Below are 24,384 nucleotides of genomic sequence, written 5' to 3'. Positions count from 1 at the left end.
AGAATCTTCTAGTTTTCGGCTTTTAGACCCAAATTTTGTGGGGAAATTCGAATAGAATGTTTGTGATTCGGCCAGATCCCGCTGCGTACTTTTGAAGCTACAGTAACCCGGAAAGTTCGAAAAACAATTGATTTTCATCAATTTTCGATGGTTTTTGGCATCTTTCAATGCAAAAATCGAGTTTACCGACCTCTGTTGAGCAGGTACGCCAATTTTTAGTCCGAAATTTTGTCATGCGGTGTTTGCGTACTTTTGGAGCTACCGTAACCCGCGAATGTTTTAAATTTCTCAAAATCGCGCTAGAAACTTTTAGTTTCTTGCTTTTGAGCTCAAATTCAGCGGGAAATTCAAATACGCTGCTTTCATTACGGTTGGATTCCGTTTTTGCGGTCTTTTGAAGCTACAGTAACCCAGAAAACTGGAAAAATTAGATTTTCACCAATTTCTAATGGTTTCCGATGATTTGCATCGTGAAAATCGAGTTTCGCGACCCCGAATTAGCCTAAACCCCAATTTTCAGCGCAAAATTTTGTCATGCGGTGTTTGCGTACTTTTGGAGCTACCGTAACCCGAAAAACTCGAAAAAATTCAAAAATAACGCTAGAAACTTCCAGTTTTCGACTGCCAGGCTAGTTTTTAGTGGGAAAAACGAATTCGAAAACTAGAAAAGCCTAAAACAAGCCTAAAAGCCTAAAAACCCCCCATTTTCAGGCTCTCAACACGATCATCGAACAAAATCCGCGTCTCTCGACAGCCACAATGACGGTTTATGGGGAATTAATGGATAAATTCGCAAAATTCTCGATCGCGAATCGAATATCGTCGTCGTGACGACGGCGATTCGAACTGTGGAGCTGCTGGCGAGGGGATTACGGTCAAAATTCGCTGGATTCATTGGAATGGTGCGTTTTGGAGCGAAAAATGACTCAAAAATCGAGAAAAATGGCCGAAAATCGGTCTAAAATGGCCTGAAAATGATCTAACATGGCGTAAAAATAGTCTAAAATGGCCTAAAATGGCCTAAAAAATAGTCTAAAATGGCCTGAAAATGGCCTGAAAATGATCTAAAATGGCGTAAAAATAGTCTAAAATGGCCTAAAATGGCCTAAAAAATAGTCTAAAATGGCCTGAAAATGGCCTGAAAATGGCCTAAAATTGGTCTAAAATAGCCTAAATTTAGTCTAAAAAGGCCTGAATTGGTCTAAAAATGGCCTGAATTCGGTCTAAAATCGGTCAAAAATGGCCTGAAAATGATCTTAAATGGCCTAAAATGGCCTGAAAATGGCCTAAAATTGGTCTAAAATAGCCTAAATTTAGTCTAAAAAGGCCTGAATTGGTCTAAAAATGGCCTAAATTCGGTCTAAAATCGGTCTAAAAATAACCTGGAAATGATCTTAAATGGCCTAAAAATAGTCTAAAATGGCCTAAAATGGCCTGAAAATGATCTAAAATGGCGTAAAAATTGGTCTTAAATGACCTAAATTTGATCTCAAATTGCTTAAAATTGGTCTAAAAATGGTCTGAAATCGGTCTGAAATGGCCTAAAATTAGCCTAAAATGTTGTAAAATAGCCTAAAAATGGTCTAAAAATGGCCTAAATTCGGTCTAAAATCGGTTTGAAAATAACCTGAAAATGATCTTAAATGGCCTAAAATTAGTCTAAAATGGCCCGAATTTGGTCTAAATAGCCTAAAAATGGTATGACCTATTTTCAGCCTAAAAAGCCTGAAAAGCCTGAAATATCGGCCTAATCATCTGTTTTTCTTTTTCAGGTAGTCCCATTCCTGATCAAACGAGCCAAAGACAAGAAGAAGAATGTGAGAGACGCGATTCTGGCGGCGATGGCAGCCGTCGCGGATACGGTAGGTGGTTTTTTTGGGCCGATTTGGGCCAATTCAGGCTGGTTTAGGCCCTTTTTTTTGGTAAAATTACGATTTTCACAAATTTCCGATGATTTCTGGCAATTTCAACTATCAGATTCAAATTTCGCGACCCCGAATTAGCCTAAAACCCAATTTTCAGCCCAAAATCTTGTCGTTCGGTGTTTGCGTACTTTTGGAGCTACAGTAACCCGCGAAATTACGAAAATTCTCAAAATTGCGCTAGAAACTCCTAGTTTCTTGCTTTTAAGCTCAAATTTAGCGGGAAATTCAAATGCGCAGCTTTCATTACGGTTAGATTCCGTTTTTGCGGACTTTTGAAGCTACAGTAACCCGGAAAACTGGAAAAATTAGATTTTCACCGATTTCTAATGGTTTCCGATGATTTTCATCGTCAAAATCGAGTTTCGCAACCCCAAATTAGCCTAAAACCCAATTTTCAGTCCAAAACCTTTTCATGCGGTGTTTGCGTACTTTTCGGGCTACAGTAACCCGCGAAATTACGAAAATTCTCAAAATTGCGCTAGAAACTCCTAGTTTCTTGCTTTTAAGCTCAAATTTAGCGGGAAATTCAAATGCGCAGCTTTCATTACGGTTAGATTCCGTTTTTGCGGACTTTTGAAGCTACAGTAACCCGGAAAACTGGAAAAATTAGATTTTCACCGATTTCTAATGGTTTCCGATGATTTTCATCGTCAAAATCGAGTTTCGCAACCCCAAATTAGCCTAAAACCCAATTTTCAGTCCAAAACCTTTTCATGCGGTGTTTGCGTACTTTTCGGGCTACAGTAACCCGCGAAATTACGAAAATTCTCAAAATTGCGCTAGAAACTCCTAGTTTCTTGCTTTTAAGCTCAAATTTAGCGGGAAATTCAAATGCGCAGCTTTCATTACGGTTAGATTCCGTTTTTGCGGACTTTTGAAGCTACAGTAACCCGGAAAACTGGAAAAATTAGATTTTCACCGATTTCTAATGGTTTCCGATGATTTTCATCGTCAAAATCGAGTTTCGCAACCCCAAATTAGCCTAAAACCCAATTTTCAGTCCAAAACCTTTTCATGCGGTGTTTGCGTACTTTTCGGGCTACAGTAACCCGCGAAATTACGAAAATTCTCAAAATTGCGCTAGAAACTCCTAGTTTCTTGCTTTTAAGCTCAAATTTAGCGGGAAATTCAAATGCGCAGCTTTCATTACGGTTAGATTCCGTTTTTGCGGACTTTTGAAGCTACAGTAACCCGGAAAACTGGAAAAATTAGATTTTCACCGATTTCTAATGGTTTCCGATGATTTTCATCGTCAAAATCGAGTTTCGCAACCCCAAATTAGCCTAAAACCCAATTTTCAGTCCAAAACCTTTTCATGCGGTGTTTGCGTACTTTTCGGGCTACAGTAACCCGCGAAATTACGAAAATTCTCAAAATTGAGCTAAAAACTTCTAGTTTTTGGCTTCCAGTCTCATTTTTTGCGGGGAATTCGAATTCAGCTATATGAACTCTTCGAAATCGGTGTTTACGTACTTTTGGAGCTACAGTAACCCAAAAATTTTTTTTAAACATTTGATTTTCACCGATTTTTTCGAATTTTTTTCAAAAATTCAAATTTTCAGACCTCCGCAGAACGTCTCCAAAAAGACGTCGTCGAATGGTTCGGAATTCCATCGCCCGAATCGAAACAAACCCTTCTGGCATTCCTATTCGCCTATTGGTGTCGCCAATTTCATCCGGATATTCCATTTGTCAAGGCTGTGGCGCCTCTAGTGGTTACGGTACGCTTTTAGGGCCTTTTTCAAGACAAAAATCGCCTAAAACGGCCTATTTTGAGCCTAGATACGTCGAAATAGGGCCTGAAAAGGCCTAAAAAGGCCTATTTTGGGATAAAAGAATTTTGGTCATTTTTGACTTATTTTTCGATTCAAAAAAAAAGATTCCAGGCCCATTTTAAGCCTGAGAAGGCCTATTTTCAGCCTAAACTTCCCCAATTTTTCAGGCCTCTTCTGAAAGTGACGTCACAGTCCGTGAAAAGGCTTGTCAGGCCCTTGGAGCCCTGAAACGACTCATGGGAGACGCAATTTCGGCATTTTTGGTGCCAATTTCGACGGAAACTGCGAAAATGGAGAAAATTCAGCAATACGTGGGCGAAGCGGCGGAGGAATTCCAGAAATTTCAGGTATTTTGAGCGATTTTAAACCATTCTTAGCCACAAAATTCGAATTTCCCGCAAAATTCGGGTCTGGGCGCTGAAAACTAGACGTTTCCAGCTCGATTTTAACGATTTTCGGGTTTTTCCAGGTTACTGTAGCTCCAAAAGTACGCAAACACCGAATGAGCCCAAAACGTCTAGTTTTCGGGTCTTTAGACTAAAATTTTGCGTTTCAGCTGATTTTTGATGTCAAAAACGCGTTAAACTGTGTCTAGAACCCCAAAAATCGAATTTTGGCAGATTACTGTAGCTTGGAAAGTACGTAAACACCGAATGCGTAATTTTTGGCTGAAAACATGGTTTTAGGTTTAATTCTCGATTTTTTGGCGATTTTTAGCTTTTAAAATGCATTTGGATCACTCTGATTACCTTAAAATTGCTATTTATCGAAATATTTCGAACTACTGTAGCTCCAAAAGTACGCAAACACCAAATGAGCCTAAAACCTCCAGTTTTCGAGTTTCTAGACTGAAATGTTGCCTTTTAGCTCATTTTTGATATCGAAAACGCGTGAAAGTGTATCTGAAACCCCAAAAAACCGATTTAGTCCCCGGATTACGGCAGCTCGAAAAGTACGCAAACACCGATTGTCGAATTTCGGCGCTCAAACTTTGGTTTTCGACCAATTCGACCATGGAAAATTGCATTTTAATGTTCAAAATGCTCAGAATTACTCAGAAATTGTATTTCTGGAATTCTGGAATTCTGAAAATTTTGAAGATTCCCAAAAAGTCCCAAAATCCCTCATTTTCCAGAAATCTCAACCAAAAACCGTCGCATCTTCGATCAACAATGGGATTACTGTAGCCGACGAAGGATCATCAGAAGGTCTTCAAACTTCAGAAGGTGCTGCCACGTCATCCGCCATGGATCCATGGGACATTTCGGATCCAGAAGACGTCGCGAAGAAAATCGATAAAAGTGTGGAGAGCCAGTTGGTGGATAAGAATTGGAAGGAGCGGGTGGCCAGCGGGGAGAGTGTTAAGGTACAGTAATCCTTTTTTATTAAAAATTTTGAGGAAATTTTCGAAAAACTGGTCTAAAAAGGCGAAAAATCCGGTTTTCCAGCTGAAAACTGCATTTTCGAACGTTCGGAACATCGAAATCGAGCTTCGCACTCCGAAATTAGTCTGGAACCAAATTTTCAGACCGCCAGCTCGTCATGCGGTGTTTGCGTACTTTTGGAGCTACAGTAACCCGGAAACTGTGAAAAATTTTAAAATTGAGCTAGAAACTTGTAGTTTTCAACTTTTAGACTCAAATTTTCAAGGAATTCGAATATAGCAATCTGGTTTATAATTTGCGTACTTTGAAATCTACAGTAACCCGAAAATTTCTGAAAAAAAGTGGATTTTCACTGATTTCTGGTGATTTTTGGCAATTTTCACTATCAAATTCGAATTTCCCACTATTTACTTGGCCTATGTGCGAATTCCCTGCTCGAAATAGCGTCATGCGGTGTTTGCGTACTTTTGGAGCTACAGTAACCCGCGAAAATTCGAAAAAATTCAAAATTGAGCTAGAAACTTGTAGTTTTCGGCATCTAGGCTAGTTTTCAGTGGAAACTCAAATTTGGCAACGTCTTCCTGAAATTTTGCTTCTCAAAGTCTGAAAATCATAAAATTCAGTGAAAAAATGTACAAAAATAGAAAAAAACGAGGTTTTTCTTGCAGAAATCCATGGACGGTGTTCTCCGCATCGAATTGTCGGAACGTCTTCTGGAAATTCTGAAGACGTTGATCAAAATCATCGAGAAAGACGTCAATGTGAATGTGGCAGCACTCGCTGCTTCAATCCTGACGGATTGTGCCAAAAAGGCCCGTTTTGCGTTCTCCTCGATTGCTCATCGCTCGTTTCCGGTGGTCTTTGATAAGCTGAAAGATAAGAAGGCAGTGTTGAGAGACGCGTTGGTCGAGTACTGTGATGAGGCGGCGAATACGGTAGGTGGTCTGAAAATGGGCTAAAATGGCACGAAATTGGCCTAAATTCGGTGATAAATGACCTTAAAATGATTAAAAACTCAAAAAAAAAAGTGGTCCGAAACACGAAACAATCTAAATCTTGCCTGAAATAGCTTAAAATAGGTCTAAAATAGCCTAAAAATGATCTAAAATGGTCTAAAATGGCCTTAAATTTGTCCAAAATGGCCTATTTCCAGCCTAAAAAGCCTGGAAAGCCTGAAATATGAAAATGCCCTAAAATTGGTCTATATTGGTCTCAATTGGTCTAAGCGACCTGAAAATAGTCAAAAATGGCCTGAAATCGTCTAAAACGGATTTGAAATAGAAAAAATGGCCTAAAAATGGCCTGAAAGCGGCCTAAAGTCAGTGTAAAATAGCCTAAAATTGGTCTAAAATGGCCTAAAATGACCTAAAAATAGTCAAAAATGGCCTAGAATGGTCTTAAATGGTCTTAAATGGCCTAAAAATGGCCTAAAATTGGTCTTAAACAGCCTAAATTTGATCTCAAATTGCTTAAAATTGGTCTAAAAATGGTCTAAAATGGCCTAAAAATGGCCTGAAAGCGGCCTAAAATCAGTGTAAAATAGGTCAAAAATTGGTCAAAAATGGCTTAAAATGGCCTGAAATGGCTTAAAATCGGTCTAAAAATGACCTGAAAATGATCTAAAATGGCCTAAAATGACCTAAAAAATAGTCAAAAATGGCCTAAAATGGTCTTAAATGGCATAAAAATTGTCTAAAAATGGCCGAAAATTGGCCTTAAACGGCCTAAATTTGATCTCAAATTGCTTAAAATTGGTCTAAAAATGGTCTGAAATGGCCCAAAAGTCATGTAAAACGGCCGAAAATGGCCTAAGAACGGCCCCAAAAAAACCCAAAACGAAGATTTTCCAGACCCCCCTCTCCGCCTACTCCGAATCCATCATCACGGCATTGGCATCGAAAAATCCGCAAACACGACAACAGACGGCCTTATTTTTGGCCCGTTTCTACGCGAAAAACGACATGAAGACCGTCGAAATCGATGTCGTCAAACAGCTCGGCGAGCACATTCTCAAGGTACAGTAATCCCCCGTTTTTGGGTCTCTCCCGAGATTTTTAACGATTTTCAATGTTAAAATCGCGTTTCCCGACCTCAAATTGGTCTAGACGCGAAATTTGGCGCCGATTGCTCGTCATGCGGTGTTTGCGTACTTTTGGACCTACAGTAACCTGCGAAATTTTGAAAATTCTCAAAATTGAGCTAAAAACTTGTAGTTTTTGGCTTCCAGTCTCATTTTTTGCGGGGAATTCGAATATAGCAATCTGGTTTAGAATTTGCGTACTTTGGAATCTACAGTAACCCGAAAATTTCTGAAAAATTGGATTTTCACGGATTTCTGGTGATTTTTGGCAATTTTCACTATCAAATTCGAATTTCCCACTATTTACTTGGCCTATGTGCGAATTCCCTGCTCGAAATAGCGTCATGCGGTGTTTGCGTACTTTTGGAGCTACAGTAACCCGCGAAAATTCGAAAATCTTTAAAATCACGCTAGAGATCTCTGGTTCTCTGCTTTTAGGCTCAAATTTTGTAACAAATTCAAATACGTTGCTCCTATTTCAGTCAGATCCCGTTTTGCGTACGTTTGGAGCTACCGTAATCCCGAAAATTCGAAAAAATCCGGGTTTTTACCAATTTCTGTTGATTTCTCACACTTTTCACTAACAATTTCGAATTTCCCACCATTTACTTGGCCTATGTGAGAAATCCCTGCTCGAAATAGCGTCATGCGGTGTTTGCGTACTTTTGGACCTACAGTAACCTGCGAAATTTTGAAAATTCTCAAAATTGAGCTAGAAACTTCTAGTTTTCGACGTCTAGACTCATTTTCAGCGGGAAATTCAGATCTGACAACGTCTTCTCAATGGTTCAAAGTCTAAAGTCTGAAAATCTCGAAATTTTCAGACTACCAACGACGCGGATAAAGAAGTCCGTGAAGCGGCACTTCGAATTGTTGCCGCCATTCAAAAATCGCTGGGTGAGAGTGTGGCGAAGCGACTGATGGCCGACGTCTATGACGATAAGCTGAAGGCTGAAAAAGTGAGCGATTCTTGACTGAAAATGTCTGAAATTTCGAGAAAAATTACTTTAAATAGCCTATTTCCGGCCTAAAACGCCTAAAAACAGGCCTCTAAATCTCCAATTTTCAGATTCCCACTATTATCGAAGAGCTGGTGAAGGATTACGGTAGCGCAGCCACTCCAGAAATGCTCCGCCTCGCAAAACACTACAAATTGGGCTCCGCCCCGTCTCGACCGCCTCCGACCACGGCTCGACCGGCGCCGACCGCCACCCGACCGCCCTCGACCACATCTCGAGCGCCAGCCGCTCGAAGCTCCGCCCCCTCTGCTCCAGCGCCCCGCCCATCAACAGCTACAGTAACCCGTCGAGCGCCATCTCCCAAAGTTCCGCCCCCGCCGCCAACAGCTACAGTAGCCCCGAAGAAATTCGTGGCGAGACCGGCGCCGAATTTTGGGACCACGAAGCCAAAGGGTACTGTAGCCCCGACACCGATTCCTACGGTACCTGCGAATCGTCCGGGGGCAGTTGGAAGAGGAGGTGAGGTTTTAGTCCCGGAAAGGTGTCTAAATATGCCTTAATGGGGCCTAAATTAGCCAAAAATTGACCTAAATCAGCCTGAAAATGACATAAATCGGCCTAAAATTGACATAAATTAGCCTAAATTGACCTAAATCGGCCTAAAATTGACCTGAATCAGCCAAAAAACGTCTAAAAAGGCCTTAAAAATGGCCTAAATCAGCCTAAAATTGACCTGAATTAGCCTGAAAATGGCCTAAATCAGCCTAAAATGACCTGAATCAGCCTAAAATTGACCTAAATCAGCCTAAAATTGGCTTAAATCAGCCTAAAAGAGGCCTAGATCGGCCTAAAATTGACCTAAATCAGCCTAAAAGAGGCCTAGATCTGCCTAAAATTGACCTAAATCAGCCTAAAAATGGCCTAAATCAGCCTAAAATTGGCCTAAATCAGCCTAAAATTGACCTAAATCAGCCTAAAATTGGCCTAAATCAGCCTAAAATTGACCTAAATCAGCCTAAAATTGACCTAAATCAGCCTAAAATTGACCTAAATCAGCCTAAAATTGACCTAAATCAGCCTAAAATTGACCAGGATACCTAAAATTGACCAGAATACCTAAAAATGACCGGAATGAGCCTGAAGTGAGCCTAGATCGCCCTGAAAACATTGAAAAAAGGCCTAAATTAGCCTGGAAAAGGCCTAAAAATCGCCTAAATCTGAAATGCATTTCAGCCCCGCCCACTTCTTTGTCGTCGTCCCGCCCAACGTCATCTGGAGGACCCGTCCGAATCCAGCCAGTCAAACCGAATGTGGTCCGCCGTGTAACTGCTCCAGGAGCATCTACAGTACCCCCTGGACCCGCCAAACCGATTGGAATCGCCCGGCCGATGACGTCAACGTCTTCTGGAGCCCCCGCGACGTCTTCTAGATCCAGAATCGGTGAGCAATCGATTTTCAGCCCAAATTTATCGATTTTTTCCCGAATTTTCAGCTGCTCCTTCATCGTCTCGTCCTGGGACCGCCAGTGGCATCGCCCGACCACCACCGAATTCGAGAATCGCTCGTCCGCCAGGCACCGGCACGTCGTCTCGTCCAGGATCACGTCCGGCGTCGAGAAATGAATAAAAATGAGCGTTTTTGGCTTAAAATAGCCTTAAAATGGCCTAAATAAGCCTAGAATAGCCTTAAACTTGCCTAAAATAGCCTTGAAATAGTTTAAAAACGGTCTAAAATGGCCTAGAATGGCCTAAAAATGACCCGCTATCGGCCTAGAATAGTCTTAAAACGGTCTAGAATGGCCCAAACTTGGTCTATATTTGCCTATTAATTGTCTGAATTAGCCTGAGAATGGCCTCAAGTAAGCCTAAAAGACCTAAAAATGGGCCTATTTCGACCTATTTCAATCTAATTTGTGGCCCTATTTCAGCCTATTTTAAGCCTACTTTTGACCCTTTTTAAGCCCATTTTTCGGCCTATTTTCGGACTATTCTAAGCCTACTTTTGACTAATTTTGAGCCTATATTTTAAGCCTATTTTCAGCCTAATTTTAAGCTTTTTTTAGTGTCCCATCTTTGACCCCGCCCCTTCAAAAATTCTCCAAATTTACATTCCCTCCCCGAAGCCCCGCCCACTTCTCTTTTTTCTCGCTTTTCACTTTTTTTTGTTGGTCCGGTATACTGTAATTTATACATGATTAATTATTTTACTTTTTCTCATTTTATTGGCTTTTTATGTGTATAATGAGCAGCAGCATAATTTTTTAATTATTTCTTTGAATGTATGTCTTGGCTATGGATATATATATATGAATTATTCTCACAATCAGTTTGAAATTTTTAGGATTTTTCGGGTTTTTTTTTTTTGAAAATCAGCATTTTTAAACGGTAAAATTAGCTTTAAACCGCAAAAAGTCATCAAAAACAGCCTGAAATCCTCAAAAAACCAGCTTTCTGGCGCTTTTTCAAAAAAGTGCGCAGATGGCTCAGTGGTATTTTCGAAAATTTCACTACCAATCTAACGACCCGAGTTCGAGTCCACTCGGTGGCAAATGTTTTTTGCATGTTTTTTTTAGCCGTTTTTGTTTGTATTTAGAGCATTTTGAGCCCGTTTTCGATTTTTGAATTTTTTGAAAAAATTTGATTTTTCAAAAAAAAAATTTTTTCGATTTTTCTGAAAAAAAGTAACAAAGAATCAACAGAAATAATGATTTCATATATATTTCAGAGAATAAAAATGAATTAGAATTCATCAGAGCCATCGGATTGCTCAGCTTTTTTGGCGACCACCTTTTGGACCTTTTTGGCTGACTTCTTCTTGGAAATCGTGGTTTTCGAGGTTTTTGGCACTTTTGTAGTCTTTGTAGTCTTTGTAGTCTTTGCAGCCTTGGCAACAGCTACTCCAGAAGTCGATGGGATGGAAGCTCCGCCCATTTTTGCTTGGTACTCCTCCATGGTCCCTTTGAATAGCTCTCCATTCTCACTGCCTATTTCAATTGCCACGTCATATCTGGAATTCCAGCCGTCAAAATGCACAATATAGCATTCTGCTCCATGTTTTGTGGTGATATTGATCACTTTTGCTTTGTAGGGGGTGCCTTTGGAGACACACACGACATTCTCTCCTTTTGAGAACTTTGGAATCAGTTGGGACATGATCTGAAACAATTTTTGAAAACATTTGATCTAGAAGACAGGAAAAATGAAGAAAAACGAGCGATTTTGAGGGAAAATAGGATGTTGAACGAGAAAATAACGGTTTTTAAGTGGAAAACTCAATTTTCCAAAGTTCCTACTCGTTTTTGAAAGATTCCAACTTAAAATTCGGATTTCTCATTAAAAATTACCCCTAGACACTTTTTTTCCGCAGCGGAAACCTTCAAAATAGGGGAGTTGTACCAATGGAAGAGTTTTGGTAAAAGTTAGGCCACTATCAGAAAACAGCCATAGAGCCATTTTTAAGGTTTTTCTTGCAGCTCAGATAGCTTTTCTAAACTATTTTGGTCGTTTTTGACATTCTAGAAGGTCCAGTGTGGATTTTAGGGACGTGGCCGAGGTTTTGAAAAAGTTAGGCCACCACTCCCAAACCGCTCAAAATACCGATTTCGAAGCAGATTTCGAAGCAGATCGTGCAGATTTGGAATTCTAACGCTTTGAGAGCGCTCATGAATCGTTTTAAAAGGTCCAGGATACTTTTTAGGGTCGTGGCCGAGGTTTTGAAAAAGTTAGGCCACCATCAGAAAACATCCCCAGAATTTTTTAGGTTTTTTTGGTGCTCAGATAGCGCTTTAAAACTATTTTGATTGTCTTTGACATTCGAAAAGGTTTAGGATAATTTTTAGGGTCGTGGCCGAGGTTTTGCAAAAGTTAGGCCATCACTCCACAAATCGCTTAAAACGCAGATTTTGAAGTGGTTTTTCATGCTGAAAATGAATTTCAGCACTTCAAAATCGTTTTCTTAAGTTTTTAGGGGCCCAGAGCCATTTTGGGAGTGGTGGCCGAGGTTTTGCAAAAGTTAGGCCACCACTGGAAAATCGCGGTTTTTAGAGCTAAAATGTAATCTAAGTGTTTCTAGACTAATTCAACTACGCTGATTCCGAATTTGTTATCAAAAGTGCTCTATTGTTCAACCAGAAACGAGTTATGATGTTCAGGAAATTTAGAAATTTGAGAGCTGCCGCAAAAAGGGCCATAACTTTCTTAAAAATAAAAATTTTCGAATAATTCAGAAAATATCAAATAGCTCTTAAAATTTTCTTCAAAGTGATATAAATTTTGACGAAACTCAAAAATCATGAATTCGGATTAGAAGTCATTAAAAAATAGGTGCTAAACTAGCTTCGACTATTCCGGGGTTACTCCTATCTTTAAAGGCTCATAACTCAGTTTGGAAGAAAGCTAGCAAAATTTAGATTGCATTTTTGGAATCCTCAAATTCCATTTAGCTAGAAAATCAATAAATCAAAAAATGTTTCTTGCGAAAATTGGGACATCTGGATCCTAAATCGGTTTTCTTCATATTTTTGGGTTTTTTTGATTTTCGACGCCAAAATAAGCATTGTTGGGGTATTCTAGATCAAAAAATAGTGGTAAGAAAAAGAAAACTACAGTAATCTGAACAGAACACTTTAGAAAAACCGAGAAAAAAGAGAGGTACGTCGTCTGGGAGGTATAGAGAGACTAACCAAGGACCCCTTTTTAGAAGGTTATTAGCCTTCCTCGGAGGAAGGAAAAGCGATAGAGTGTGAAGGAAGAAGAGACGCAGAGAAATGGGCGTGTCTCCACCATCTGTTTGAATCTTGGCAACGTGCCATGTTGCCGAATTGAGATTCGGCTTGAAAAATGGGGATAACTCTAAATTCAGAAATCCAAAAATTCAGAAATTCAGAAATTTCTTACATTAAAATATACTTTTTTCAAAACCAAAGAACTTGGAATTCTGATTTTCTGACGTTATCAGAGGTTGCGAAATGTCCGGGAGCCGAAAATCAATAGACAACCATATACATAGCCTTGGTAGAAACTCAGTAGGCCTTTTTACTTTCTTTCTCTGTCACTCTCCTGAAAATCAATACTCTATTGCTGTGCTATCCACCGAAGGGTGTCAAATAGCCTTGAAGGTCGTTGTCACCCTGTAAGATTTCTCTGCGTCTCTCGAGTAGGATGCACTCTCTCTTCTTACTGTCTCCAGCCGGTTTGGGACCTTGAGTGATAGAGTTTCATGAGTTCAAGTTAAAAATTCGAATCCAGCATGAAATTTCCTTTGAAATGAGCCTAAACACGACCCATTTTTGATAACTTTGAAATTTTCGAAAAGTTTGATTTTTCAAAAAATTTTGTTTCAAATTTCTAATTTCCAGGTATTTCCAAAGTGCACAAGCTAATTTTCCGCGGCCCACGCAAAAATAAAAAAGTTTTGACCCCGGAAGGAATCGAACTTTTGGCCTTGTGCACAGTACATTTTCGGTGCCAAAACCCACTGAGCCATTTGGCCCAATTTTTTTAAAACTGCAATTTTAGATGTTTCTGAAGATATTTTTGGGATTTTTAGTGGTTCAAAGTAGTTTTTCATGATGAAAAATGCTGAAATGGCAACTTGCAACTTGAAGAAAGCGAAAATTAGTCGAGTTATTATAATTTTATTTTGAGAAATAAGCAAAAAATATATGAAAATATATGAAAAGGGTGGGTACATCTGAGCCAAAGCCAAGGTAGGAATATTTGTCAAGTTACAGGGGGAGGAAAAGTTGGTGAGTTTCTTCTAATGAGGGAGTGAAATGATTTCGCTCATATCGAATTTTCTCATATCGATTAAAATGTAGAATTTCTAATCTCAAACCCTTTAAGGGGAGTTTCTCGAGAATGGATTGCAATTAATAAAAAGAGCAGAAGTCCGTGCGAAATTTCTCATCGTCCAGACGAGAGTCCAAGCGTCCAAGCGTAGAGATCAGTCGGTCGAAAAACTTTACATCCACTTCTCACGAAGCCAATTCCTGGAAAATTCTATATGTGTTCGTAAAGTTCAGTGAAGCTTGCTGTTCGAATGCAATTTGCTGTTTTTATATTTTTATTTTTTGCGGAAAATACATTACAAACCCTACAATTCTGTCCAAAAACCAACTTTCTAGCTCATTTAGAACTCGAGATATGGTCATTTGAAGTTTCCGGAGGTTAGAGACGCAGTGTGTCTCGTCGCCTGCGTCTCTAGCCTCCTAAAATTTTTGCGGATATATCTCGGTTCCTAGAAGCGCTAGAAATGTGATTCTCAGACAGAATTGTAGAAAATTTTGTCTATTTTGTAGTTTAAACGATTTTCCTCAAAAAGGATTTTCCAAAAGTTATAACAATTGTCAAAACGGCTGAAAATACACTGATAAATATGTGTTTTTTTCAATCAATGCATCTTACAAGTTCTTTTGGAAGAAGGGGCGACGATATACACAATTTACCACGCATAAGCACGGACCAATCCTCCATTGTACAGTTCCTTCATCATTCAGTGCGTAGCGGCACCAACAACGTGTGTACCTCTCCAATTTTCCGTGTTCTATAGCGTAGAGCAAAGTATGGGTACATCCCAGAACAGGGGATCTCAAGAACATTAAGCTTATTATGTTATAGATACAATCAGGTGCTTACTGCGTCGTTCACATACTAATTGATTGTTGGGCTTTCAAAGACAAGGAATGCTGGCTGCTCATCAAATCGCTTGATCCATCGGCAAATCATAACGCTTCAAGATCAAAATTTCGAGAGAAGAAAAGTTGGGGCATCATCTCGCTGATATTTTGGATTATCTTTGAAAATTTGAGAAAATTTGGTCTACTGGTGCCTTCGCTAGGGCCAGTGACACGGAATAAACGGACACGCTCTCCTGACAATCAACACTTTCTCGCTCTCCACCACACTGTGGTCCACATAACTGCTGCAAACTGTTTGTCTCTTCAGATGACGTCATTTGACCCTATTCGTCTGTGTTTGCAACCGTTCTGAGCCCTCTTCTCGTGGGTAAGTTAGAAGGTACGTAGGTAGGTAGATGGGATCCCAACTTGTCCAAGGCGGAGATGGAAAAACTTTCGATCCCGTCTTTTTTTTTTACAATAAACTTTTGTCGTTTTTGTATTGAAGTCTCAACCTTTTCTTCTCCTATGTTACGGGAGCTGTAGGCCCTCCTTGGGGGCAAGTAGGAGAGCCTATGATAGGTACCTACTTTTGGTGACGTTATGATTCACCACAGCCTCCACCACACACACACACACACACACACACACACACACACACACACACACACACACACACACACACACACACACACACACACACACACACACACAACAAGGAAAACCGAGATTAATTTTACTTTATTTTCAATCGAAACAAATACAAAATCTAGAAAAAAAAATCAAAATATATCTTCTCCTTCACTTGGAACAAGTCTCCATGCTATTCAAACCTATACCTACAAATCCGAAGCAAATCCGTCGGTGTTGTAGTGAGCGGATGGTGAAATGGAACCTCTTCCTCCACCAGACATATGACATTCACGATGGTTTCCAGTATTGAAATCAATCCCATTGCAGCATTGGACTGATTGCATTGAATTTCCCTTTGGCAACAACTTCCTTTTCCAAAAGCTCCAAAACGCAAAGCTCCAAGAGCTCCAAAGAAAATCAATACCCAGCATGGAGAGCAAGCCTTGTGAACGAGTAACAGCCAGAAGAACAATCTGCAGTTCTTTTTGAACGTCTTGTGCCCAACTCAGAGCGTCTGGAACATTCTGAACACATCCATCAGCCACAGCTGGATTTTCGAACCGTGCGATGAACTCCTGGGCCTTTTGTCGCTAAATTCTTTTGCTTCTCATACATCGTGGCGCTTTGAAGTCTTCCTGATGATTCACTGTGAATCCGCAATTTTCGACTCCCAGTTTCGCAATGAAAATATTTTCTGAAATTTTGTCATTTAGTAAAAGTTGTGAAATGTTTAGTCACTCACCTTAGAAAACATATAGTTCGCAATTTGTGTGCTCTTGTGTTCCTGGGCAGAGATATATTGTTCGAATCTTGACTTCAGTTCGGTAAATCTTGCATCTAAAGAATTCTTCAATATCGTTGCGGTTATTGGTGGCTGTCTCCTGGGGAGCTTGGTAGAGCTAGACTGGTGAGCGACCGTTGTGAACGTGGTACTCGGAAGACTAAGTAGCAGCCACATCGGATTATCAGCTGCTTTCTGGAATGAAAGTAAAAACTCACTGAGAAGATCTGTGCTTTGATTCAGGAACAGAGTGAAGCTGGTTTTAGAAAGACTTGATTCTTCTCCGGTTGAACACAAACGGAAGCAACGTCTTTAGTATCTGATGAGATTGTGGCCGAAACATCTCCGTTGTAGCAAGCGGCAGCAAGTTTTGGTGGCACGATCGTCGTTATTTCTAGAGCCGACATAGTTCCTTTAACCTCAACAGACCCTTGATCTTTCTCTGAAAACAAAACATTTGTTGAATAAATTTGAAAGTGTAAGTGGACTTACAAGACGATCTCAGTCTAATTTTTCGCCACGTTCTTTTGTAAACTAAGTTACGTTGCTCATATGTGTTTCAGCGGTGTGTTGTTGGCCGAGTTCTCACCACCCGAGGCCACCTTCTGAAGCATTTTCATTCATTTTCATGTTGGAAGTGTTGATTCCTTCTGTTGTCCCCCTGTTTTTGAGAGAATCTAAAAAAATTGGAAATAGCTTCATCGGATAATAGTGTAGCTTACATGTATTGTCGAGAGAGCTTGATTATTGTTTTTTGATTTTCCTGGCAACAGCTGGCTAACCCAATACGTACAAAGCGGCGGTTTGACTGTAATACAATATATTGTTAATTGAAACTATGGATAAAAACGCACGTTCTCAAATATGTCGACAGGCAAACTTCAGACTTCATGCTGTCATTGTGGTCAACAAATCTATTGCCAACGAATCCCCTGGAGTGTACACCAGATGAAGGCAGCCGGCTGGAAGAACGACCGACTCTCCTGCGCGCACTTCCACTCTTCTCAGCTCGTTCTTCAACTCCATGAGGATCCAGGAATGTGGTCGTTTTGAAGCCATCCATTCTTTATAGATCTTCAAGTTTTCCTCGGTTCCCAGGGCAATGAAAAAGACCATGTGGCCTTGTTTCACATGGTAGTAGACCCAGGTGCGTCCCATGTCGCAGTGTAGACCCAGGTGAAGGCTCCTCCAACCGACATAATCATGAATTGTTCTATCGCAGCGATCTGATGCTTTCTATCCTAATCATATCTTTTTCAGTTGGCTCAAACAGGGGTCATACCATAAAACATCTGAAAAACTAGATTTGTCTTTAAAAACTCAAAAATCCAAAAAACTCACATTTTCAGAAAAATCAAGAAAAATTGGAGACCTCCATCCAGAAGGTGGTCATCAGCAAGGTTATCTGAAAGTATTTTTGTCTGAAATTTTAATCTAGAAACTCTAAAAACTCACAAATTTACAGAAAATCAATAATGAGAGGTCGTTAAAAGACACACAGCCAGGTAGGGGAGAATAGATACGAATGAAGGTGGAAGACGTCTTCTTTCTTTATTGGCTTTTTTCCTCTCTCTCTCTTTCTCTGCCACTCTCCTGAAAATCAATACTCTCTCGCTGTCCTATCCATCGAAAAGTGCCAAATAGCCTTGAAGGTCGTTGTCACCATTAAAGGTTGCTCTGCGTCTCTTAAGGGAATGTAATCTCTTGTCTTACTGTCTCCAGGCGTTTTGGGATTTCAAGAGATAGATTTTCATGAATTCAAGTCAAAAACTCGAATCCAGCATAAAATTCTCTTCAAAATAAACCTAAACACGACCCGTTTTTAATAACTTCGAAAATTTAAAAAAAAACACATTTTTTGGATTTTTCCCCGAAAATTCGAAATTCTAGGAATTTTTTAAAGTGCAAAAAGTACTTTTCCAAGGTCCACACAAAAATAAAAAGAATTTGAGCCCAGAAGGAATTGAACTTTTGGCCTTGTGGACCGTAAAGTTTGGTGCCAAAACCCACTGAGCCATTTGGAACACTTTTTTGCAAAAAGCCATTTTGGAGCTTTTTCAGTGATTTTTCAAGGTTTCTAGTGTCTTTTTTGTCCGTTTTGGACCTTTTTTCTTAATTTTAACGTTCTTAAACTGCCATTTTTGACTGTTTCGGATCACTTTTCATAGTTTTAAGAGTTGAAAATAAATTTCCAACAGTTTTTTTCTGCCTGGAAAGCTCAAAAAAGACATTTCTCTGCGTCTCCACAATCTCTTGCTATAAAGTCATAAAATATTCCGTTTTTATGGTAATACATAAAAGCGAGAGAGCATGGACTTCTAGAGAGACGCAGAGAGAATTGTGGAAATCGACGGAAAAGCGAACAAGAAACCCCCATTCTATTCTATTCCAACCCCTGACTATGTGTGTTTTAATGGTCTTTTTATTGATTTTTATTGAAATTTAGTGAGTTTTTGACTGAAATTTTGAAAATTAGAGAGTTTTTGTTTTAGATAACTCCTCCCCTTCTTTATGACCACTTACTGAATGAGGTCTACAATTTTTCAAAGTGATTTTTCTGAAAATGTGAGTTTTCCTTTTTTTAACTTTTAAACGAATCTCTAAATTAATTTTACACCCCAAATATGTATGAAACTGTCATTTTTGAGGTGCTCACAAAAATAAAAAGAAATAGACCCCAGAAGGAATTGAACTTTTGACCTTGTGGACCGTAAATTTTGGTGTCAAAACCCACTGAGCCACCTGCAACACTTTTCGAGAAATTGACGTCTTTGAGCTTTTTTAGTGGGTTTTTAAAGGTTTTTAGGGGTTCTGAGTAAATTGTCATGATTTAAAAAGTCTAAATGGCTATTTGCAACCAAAAAAATCGAAAATAAAAATTAAAAAAAAAAAAAATTTTTTTGGAAGCAAATAAAATTTCCATTCTTACACTTCAAATTCGTCTTACAATATCATTTTCGCCTCTATGCGAAATTAAAAAAAATAACTTTAGAAGGAATCGAACTTTTGACCTTGTGGACCGTAAATTTCGGTGCCAAAACCCACTGAGCCACCTTGGACACTTTTTGGGAAATTGGCGTTTTAGAGCTTATTTAGTGGTTTTTAGTAGTTCTGAGTGGTTTTTCATGAATAAAAATGTCAAAAATAGCTGTTTTCAATCGAAAACTTGTTTTGAAACTGTTGTTTTGCAGAACTGGATGCTGAACAATCCCAAATGGAAAGCTTCGACTTGTTTTACATGTGCGCCGCAATCATTTTGAAAGTTTTGAGTAGTAAGTTTCACATTTTGCAACAATCGATTGAGTCCCAAACTTCAAATTCAGGTGGAGATCGACTTGGTTGCTTATTGCATCTGGCAAACACCCAAATCGTGGCGATGCACCTGAAATCTTTGGAAAATTTGACGATGACAAAAATATTAAGGATGTGAAATCAAAACGAAAAGCTCAAAATCCGTGGGACAATTAATTTATTGATTTTGTCGGTTATAACGATTTAGCATTCAATTTCATCTTTTGAACATATCATGAACCATTTTGCATCGAATAAATATTTTATTTCATATTTGTTCAATATGAAGTATATCAGCGGGGGTGTGAGAAACCGCCGTACGTCTCGAAAATGCCATCTCATTTGGCGACGACTCCAGTGCACCTTTTCTCTTGTTAAAGGTGGGGGGACAGGAGATTTTTCGTAGTTTTTTTGTAGCTAGAGTATGCATTCTACCGTGACGGTGTACAACGCTTAATGTCACTCTGCGTACAGCTGTCGTCCTCGCCTTTATGTATGCAAACGGGCGTGCACTTTCTCTTTGCCCGCGTAGCTCAGTCGGTAGCGGCGCCGCACCCTCAATCATCGCCCTCACAAGTTCAACTCCTCGAGGGGCATCTTTGAACGGAATTTCGAGAACATTATTTTTTTCATGTCCCCCCTCCTTTAAAATACTGTGGTTGTCTCCCAGACATTTAGTAATAGGTAGTGGAGGATTAGAAAGTAAGCTCAGCGAGCTTTTACGGATCATTAATCATAATTTCGGTATTATTCATTTGGTCTGTAAAAGACATTTCAAGATATATTCAAAACAAAAAAGAGGGGTAAGAACGGACGGGTGGAAAATTCAAAATATAATTAGATATGTATCAGGCTTGTTCGGAAAAACAAATTCGGAAAATCGAGTTCTCGAATTTTCTCGAATTTCAATTAGTCAAAAATTACCAGTTTATTTGACAAAAACAACAAAAACAACAAAAAGCACAAAAATGAAATGGAAAACAATAGATGAACAAGCACAAGTAACAAAAAGTAACAAAAGTATTAATTATTTTTTTTTGAATTTTGTTGATGAAATCCCATCAATTTTACATTCTTTTGCAAAAAAAGAAGTTTGGAAAAATTTTCTGCGTTCAGTAATTTCCTATTATCTGTGAAAGCGAAAATAGATATTTGCCTGCGTTTCCCCAATCTCTTGCAAAATGAACCATAAAATATTCCGTTTTTATGATAATACATAAAAGCGAGAGAGCATGGGCTTCTAGAGAGACGCAGAGAAAATCGTGGAAATCGACGGAAAAGCGAACAAGAAACCCCCATTCTATTCTATTCCAACCCCTGACTATGTGTGTTTTAATGGTCTTTTAATTGATTTTTTGAGAAATTTAGTGAGTTTTTGACTGAAATTTTGAAAATTAGAGAGTTTTTGTTTCAGATAACCTTCCCTTTGGACCACTTACTGAATGAGGTCTACAATTAAAAAAAAACGATTTTTCTGAAAATTGTGAGTTTTTTTTTTGAATTTTGAATTTTTTATTATCCGAATTGTTTTCAGAATCAAAGTTATGCTATGAAGACGTCGATCAGAAGAAAGTAGAGATGACAATATCCCAGGTTTCTTGCTCAAAGAGGTTCTCATGGTCCATGACATGCTTCTCAACAAAAAGTAATTTTCCAAAGAAGTGATAATGATATGATTTTGAAATATTACAGACAATGAAGGACACACTATCTTCCACCTTGTCTTGTGCTCTTTCGACTTGAATCACTTGCTTTTTTGGAGGTATGCGCCTTTAAATTTTTGGGATTTTTCGAAAAATTCAAATTCAAGCGAATTGGGCCTTGTTTTTACTCATTTTGAAGGAAATTTTGCGTTGAATTTGGAATCAGCTCGTCAAGCGCTTCAAAATGAGCATAAACATGTCTATACTTAGGCGGAAAAATTTTGCTGAAAATTTCAAATTTGAGCCAATATGGTCGTGCTTTGGCTCATTTTAAAGCTCTTAACTTCCTGAATTCAAATTCAATAAGCTAAGGAGCTTGAAAGCTATTCTTTCAGCTCCAACCCAACAGTTTGCACTCCAGGATATGTGGCACCTGAACTTCTCTGAGAAGTATGGAGCTGAGATTGACATTTGGTCGGCTGGAATCATTATGGCTGGGAAATGTGAGTTTAGTTAAATTTTTGAATTTTTAAAGAACTTTTTGCAGTATAAAAATAGTATTTCCAAATCTAGTGAAAAATTTGGGTGAGTTTTAAAAATGATGGCCTAACTTTCTAGATTTCTAGTCCACCACTGAAAGAATAGTCTGTCATCTTCGAGCTCAATTATCTCAGTTCCTATGAGCGATATCAAAAAGTGGTCAACTAATAAAATGTAGCTGATAACTTGATAAACATTTTATTAATTAATCACTTTTCGATATCTTTTATGGGAATCGAGATAACTGAGCTTAAATTTAGAAGTCATTCGCATCGATCAGTTTTATTGCATATACTTTTAGGCTTTATTATCTCAGTTCCTAAAAGAGATATCAAAAAGTGGTTAACTGATAAAATGTAGCTGATGATATGATAAACAATTTATTAATTGACAACTCTTTGAGATCTTTTATGTGAATTGAGATAACTGAGCTCAACCAAATAAGGGTTTTAATATTGCAATTTTCCAAATTCGGCAGAATTTCCATGAAAGACTTTCTGATATTTCCCATTGTGGTCGCTTCAAATTCCTTTTTTTTCAGGTATAGTATACTGTAGATTTTCAGTAAATGGAGAAAGAAACAACCACGGAAAGACCCACCAAAAAGGGGAAACGCGAAAGGACACTGATCCATCCAACTGCATAGCTACTCAGTTAGTTATTTATTTATTTTTTCGAATATTCAAAATTATAAGTTATGAAAATCAATAATTTTCAGATAATTGATGGATTGGTGGATGCAGAAAAAATCGATCTACATGAAGGAGCAAATTAGCCACACACCACAACACTCCGGGTCTGTAATTTTTTTGTTTTTTTCCACTTGGAGCTCAATTATCTCGGGTCCTATGAGAGATATAAAAAATGTGTCAACTGATAAAAATCGAATTATACAAGAAAAGAAGAGAACCAGGGGTCTCAGTGGGCGGAGTCTTGAAAGAAAAAAACTATGGGAAACCCATATATGCATTTAATTGGCATCCAAGAAACTATTTTTTTTAGAATTCACACAAAAATAATTTTCCAAACGCTTTTTTAGATTTTTTTGGACAGATGTCTATCGATTAGGATTTTTGTATTTTTTTAATGAAAAGATCGAATTCAGCATGAAATTCGCTTCAAAATGAGCCTGAACACGACCTATTTTTGATAACATTGGAATTTTCGAAAATTTTTAAATTTTTTCAGATATTCCAATTTTTAGGTATTTTCAAGCTTTCAAAACTAGTTTTCCGGGGTCCACACAAAAATAAAAAAATTTTGACCCCACAAGGAATCGAACTTTTGGCCTTGTGGTCCTTAAATTTTGGTGACAAAACCCACTGAGCCATTTGGCACACTTTTTTGAAAAATGTTATTTTTGAGTGTTTTAGTGGTTTCTTGGAGTTTTTAGTGATTTTAAGTAGTTTTTCATGTGTTTTGGGTTGTCTTTCATAGTTTTAGAGGCTCGAAAATCAATTTTTCCGGTTTTTTTTACCTGGAAAGCTAAAAAAAGGCATAAAAGCGAGAGAGCATGGGCTTCTAGAGAGACGCAGAGAAAATCGTGAAAATCATTTCTGAAAGTTTTTGAATACGCATACAATATCAAAAATTGGGAAAATTGAAATTTTTAAATTTTTTCAGATATTCCAATTTTTAGGTATTTTCAAGCTTTCAAAACTAGTTTTCCGGGGTCCACACAAAAATAAAAAAAATTTTGACCCCAGAAGGAATCGAACTTTCGGCCTTGTGAACCGTAAATTTCGGTGCCAAAACCCACTGAGCCATTTGTCACACTTTTGCCAAAAATGACATTTAGAGGGTTTTTTTGGGGGGTTTTGAAGGTTTTTTTAGTGGTTTACTGTAGTTTTTCATGCAGAATCGAATAGAAATAATAATATGAATGCATTTATTAGAAATGTTAAAAATATTTTTAATTTGAATTATGACTTTCCTTTAAATATCGCTGGCATCTGCCTAGGGAAAAATGGGCGTCGTAGATAACGTAATGGCTCTCATTCATGCTTGACCGGTGTCCAAACGGAGAGGACCATCTTTCTCATCAGTGCTCAAAGTGCTTTCCCCGAGTGATATCCTACTTTGATGGCTTCCAGTACCGCGACAATGTCCTTTTGAGACTAGCTTCCAATACTTCAATGTGAATTTTGTTTTACAAAGATGCCAAACTTTCTTCATGTTCCAATAAGGACAGTTCACGATCTGGTTGTTCTTTTTCCATGAAGTCTTTGCTCAAAACTTGTGCAAGTTGGTTCCACGTTTCGACGTAATAGTGGAAACCGTGACGATGTTTCCGTTGTGGATCACCCCAACTGTTTCCACTGTGAAGAGCAGCGAGATTCCATTCATCCGTGTACCAATTCGTCAGGCATTTCATCATCCGTATCCACATCTTCCCTTATCATATCGTCCGTTGGATCATCTTTGGAAATCGAAATTTTCATGCTCATGCGGTTATCGTGAAATGCCTCTGATTTCGAATGTCCTGTTAGTGTTTTGGATCCATTTCTTTCTTGTTATAACTGTCATCCGTTTGAATCGTTATTTTGCTTTTCCGTTCTTGTTCGGCACAAATGAGATACGAGGTCCCGTAATGAACTTTCCACTGCCAATCCTTTGATTTGAATGTGACTGAACGTCGGATTGAGATAAGTAGCAATTTGTTGCACTTCTGAAATAACTATGTTTTGGTTTCTTTGAAAAAGCAAAAACCTTTCAAACACCCCAAAAACCCCTTTAAAATCTATTTTTTAGCATTT

At 38.6% G+C, this 24,384-nt stretch overlaps 4 protein-coding genes across 4 annotated transcripts; 2 read left to right on the top strand and 2 right to left on the bottom strand.

The window, feature by feature from the left end:
• Positions 1-899: 899 nt before the first annotated feature.
• On the top strand, positions 900-10,380 carry CBG21459 (the record flags this gene model as incomplete). The annotated part of the gene is made up of 12 exons (XM_045243077.1): positions 900-902; positions 1,773-1,862; positions 3,488-3,646; positions 3,868-4,047; positions 4,836-5,066; positions 5,754-6,020; positions 6,936-7,100; positions 7,990-8,124; positions 8,235-8,643; positions 9,358-9,564; positions 9,617-9,727; positions 10,370-10,380. 12 exons carry the CDS (start codon positions 900-902, stop codon positions 10,378-10,380), a joined length of 1,968 nt encoding a protein of 655 aa, XP_045097310.1.
• A 482-nt stretch (positions 10,381-10,862) lies between these two features.
• CBG21457 lies at positions 10,863-11,276 on the bottom strand (the record flags this gene model as incomplete). Its single annotated transcript, XM_002648964.1, has 1 exon — positions 10,863-11,276. The coding sequence occupies one exon, from the start codon at positions 11,274-11,276 to the stop codon at positions 10,863-10,865; it is 414 nt and encodes a 137-aa protein (XP_002649010.1).
• Positions 11,277-19,368: 8,092 nt separating this feature from the next.
• Positions 19,369-22,350, top strand: CBG21454 (the record flags this gene model as incomplete). Its single annotated transcript, XM_045243076.1, has 5 exons — positions 19,369-19,426; positions 20,980-21,090; positions 21,484-21,591; positions 22,170-22,281; positions 22,347-22,350. 5 exons carry the CDS (start codon positions 19,369-19,371, stop codon positions 22,348-22,350), a joined length of 393 nt encoding a protein of 130 aa, XP_045097309.1.
• A 1,427-nt stretch (positions 22,351-23,777) lies between these two features.
• On the bottom strand, positions 23,778-24,017 carry CBG21453 (the record flags this gene model as incomplete). The annotated part of the gene is made up of 1 exon (XM_002648962.1): positions 23,778-24,017. The coding sequence occupies one exon, from the start codon at positions 24,015-24,017 to the stop codon at positions 23,778-23,780; it is 240 nt and encodes a 79-aa protein (XP_002649008.1).
• Positions 24,018-24,384: the final 367 nt, after the last annotated feature.

Source organism: Caenorhabditis briggsae, assembly GCF_000004555.2.
Source record: "Caenorhabditis briggsae complete genome, chrII, whole genome shotgun sequence".
Taxonomy (NCBI): domain Eukaryota; kingdom Metazoa; phylum Nematoda; class Chromadorea; order Rhabditida; family Rhabditidae; genus Caenorhabditis; species Caenorhabditis briggsae.
This window is presented reverse-complemented; position numbering and strand designations above follow the sequence as displayed.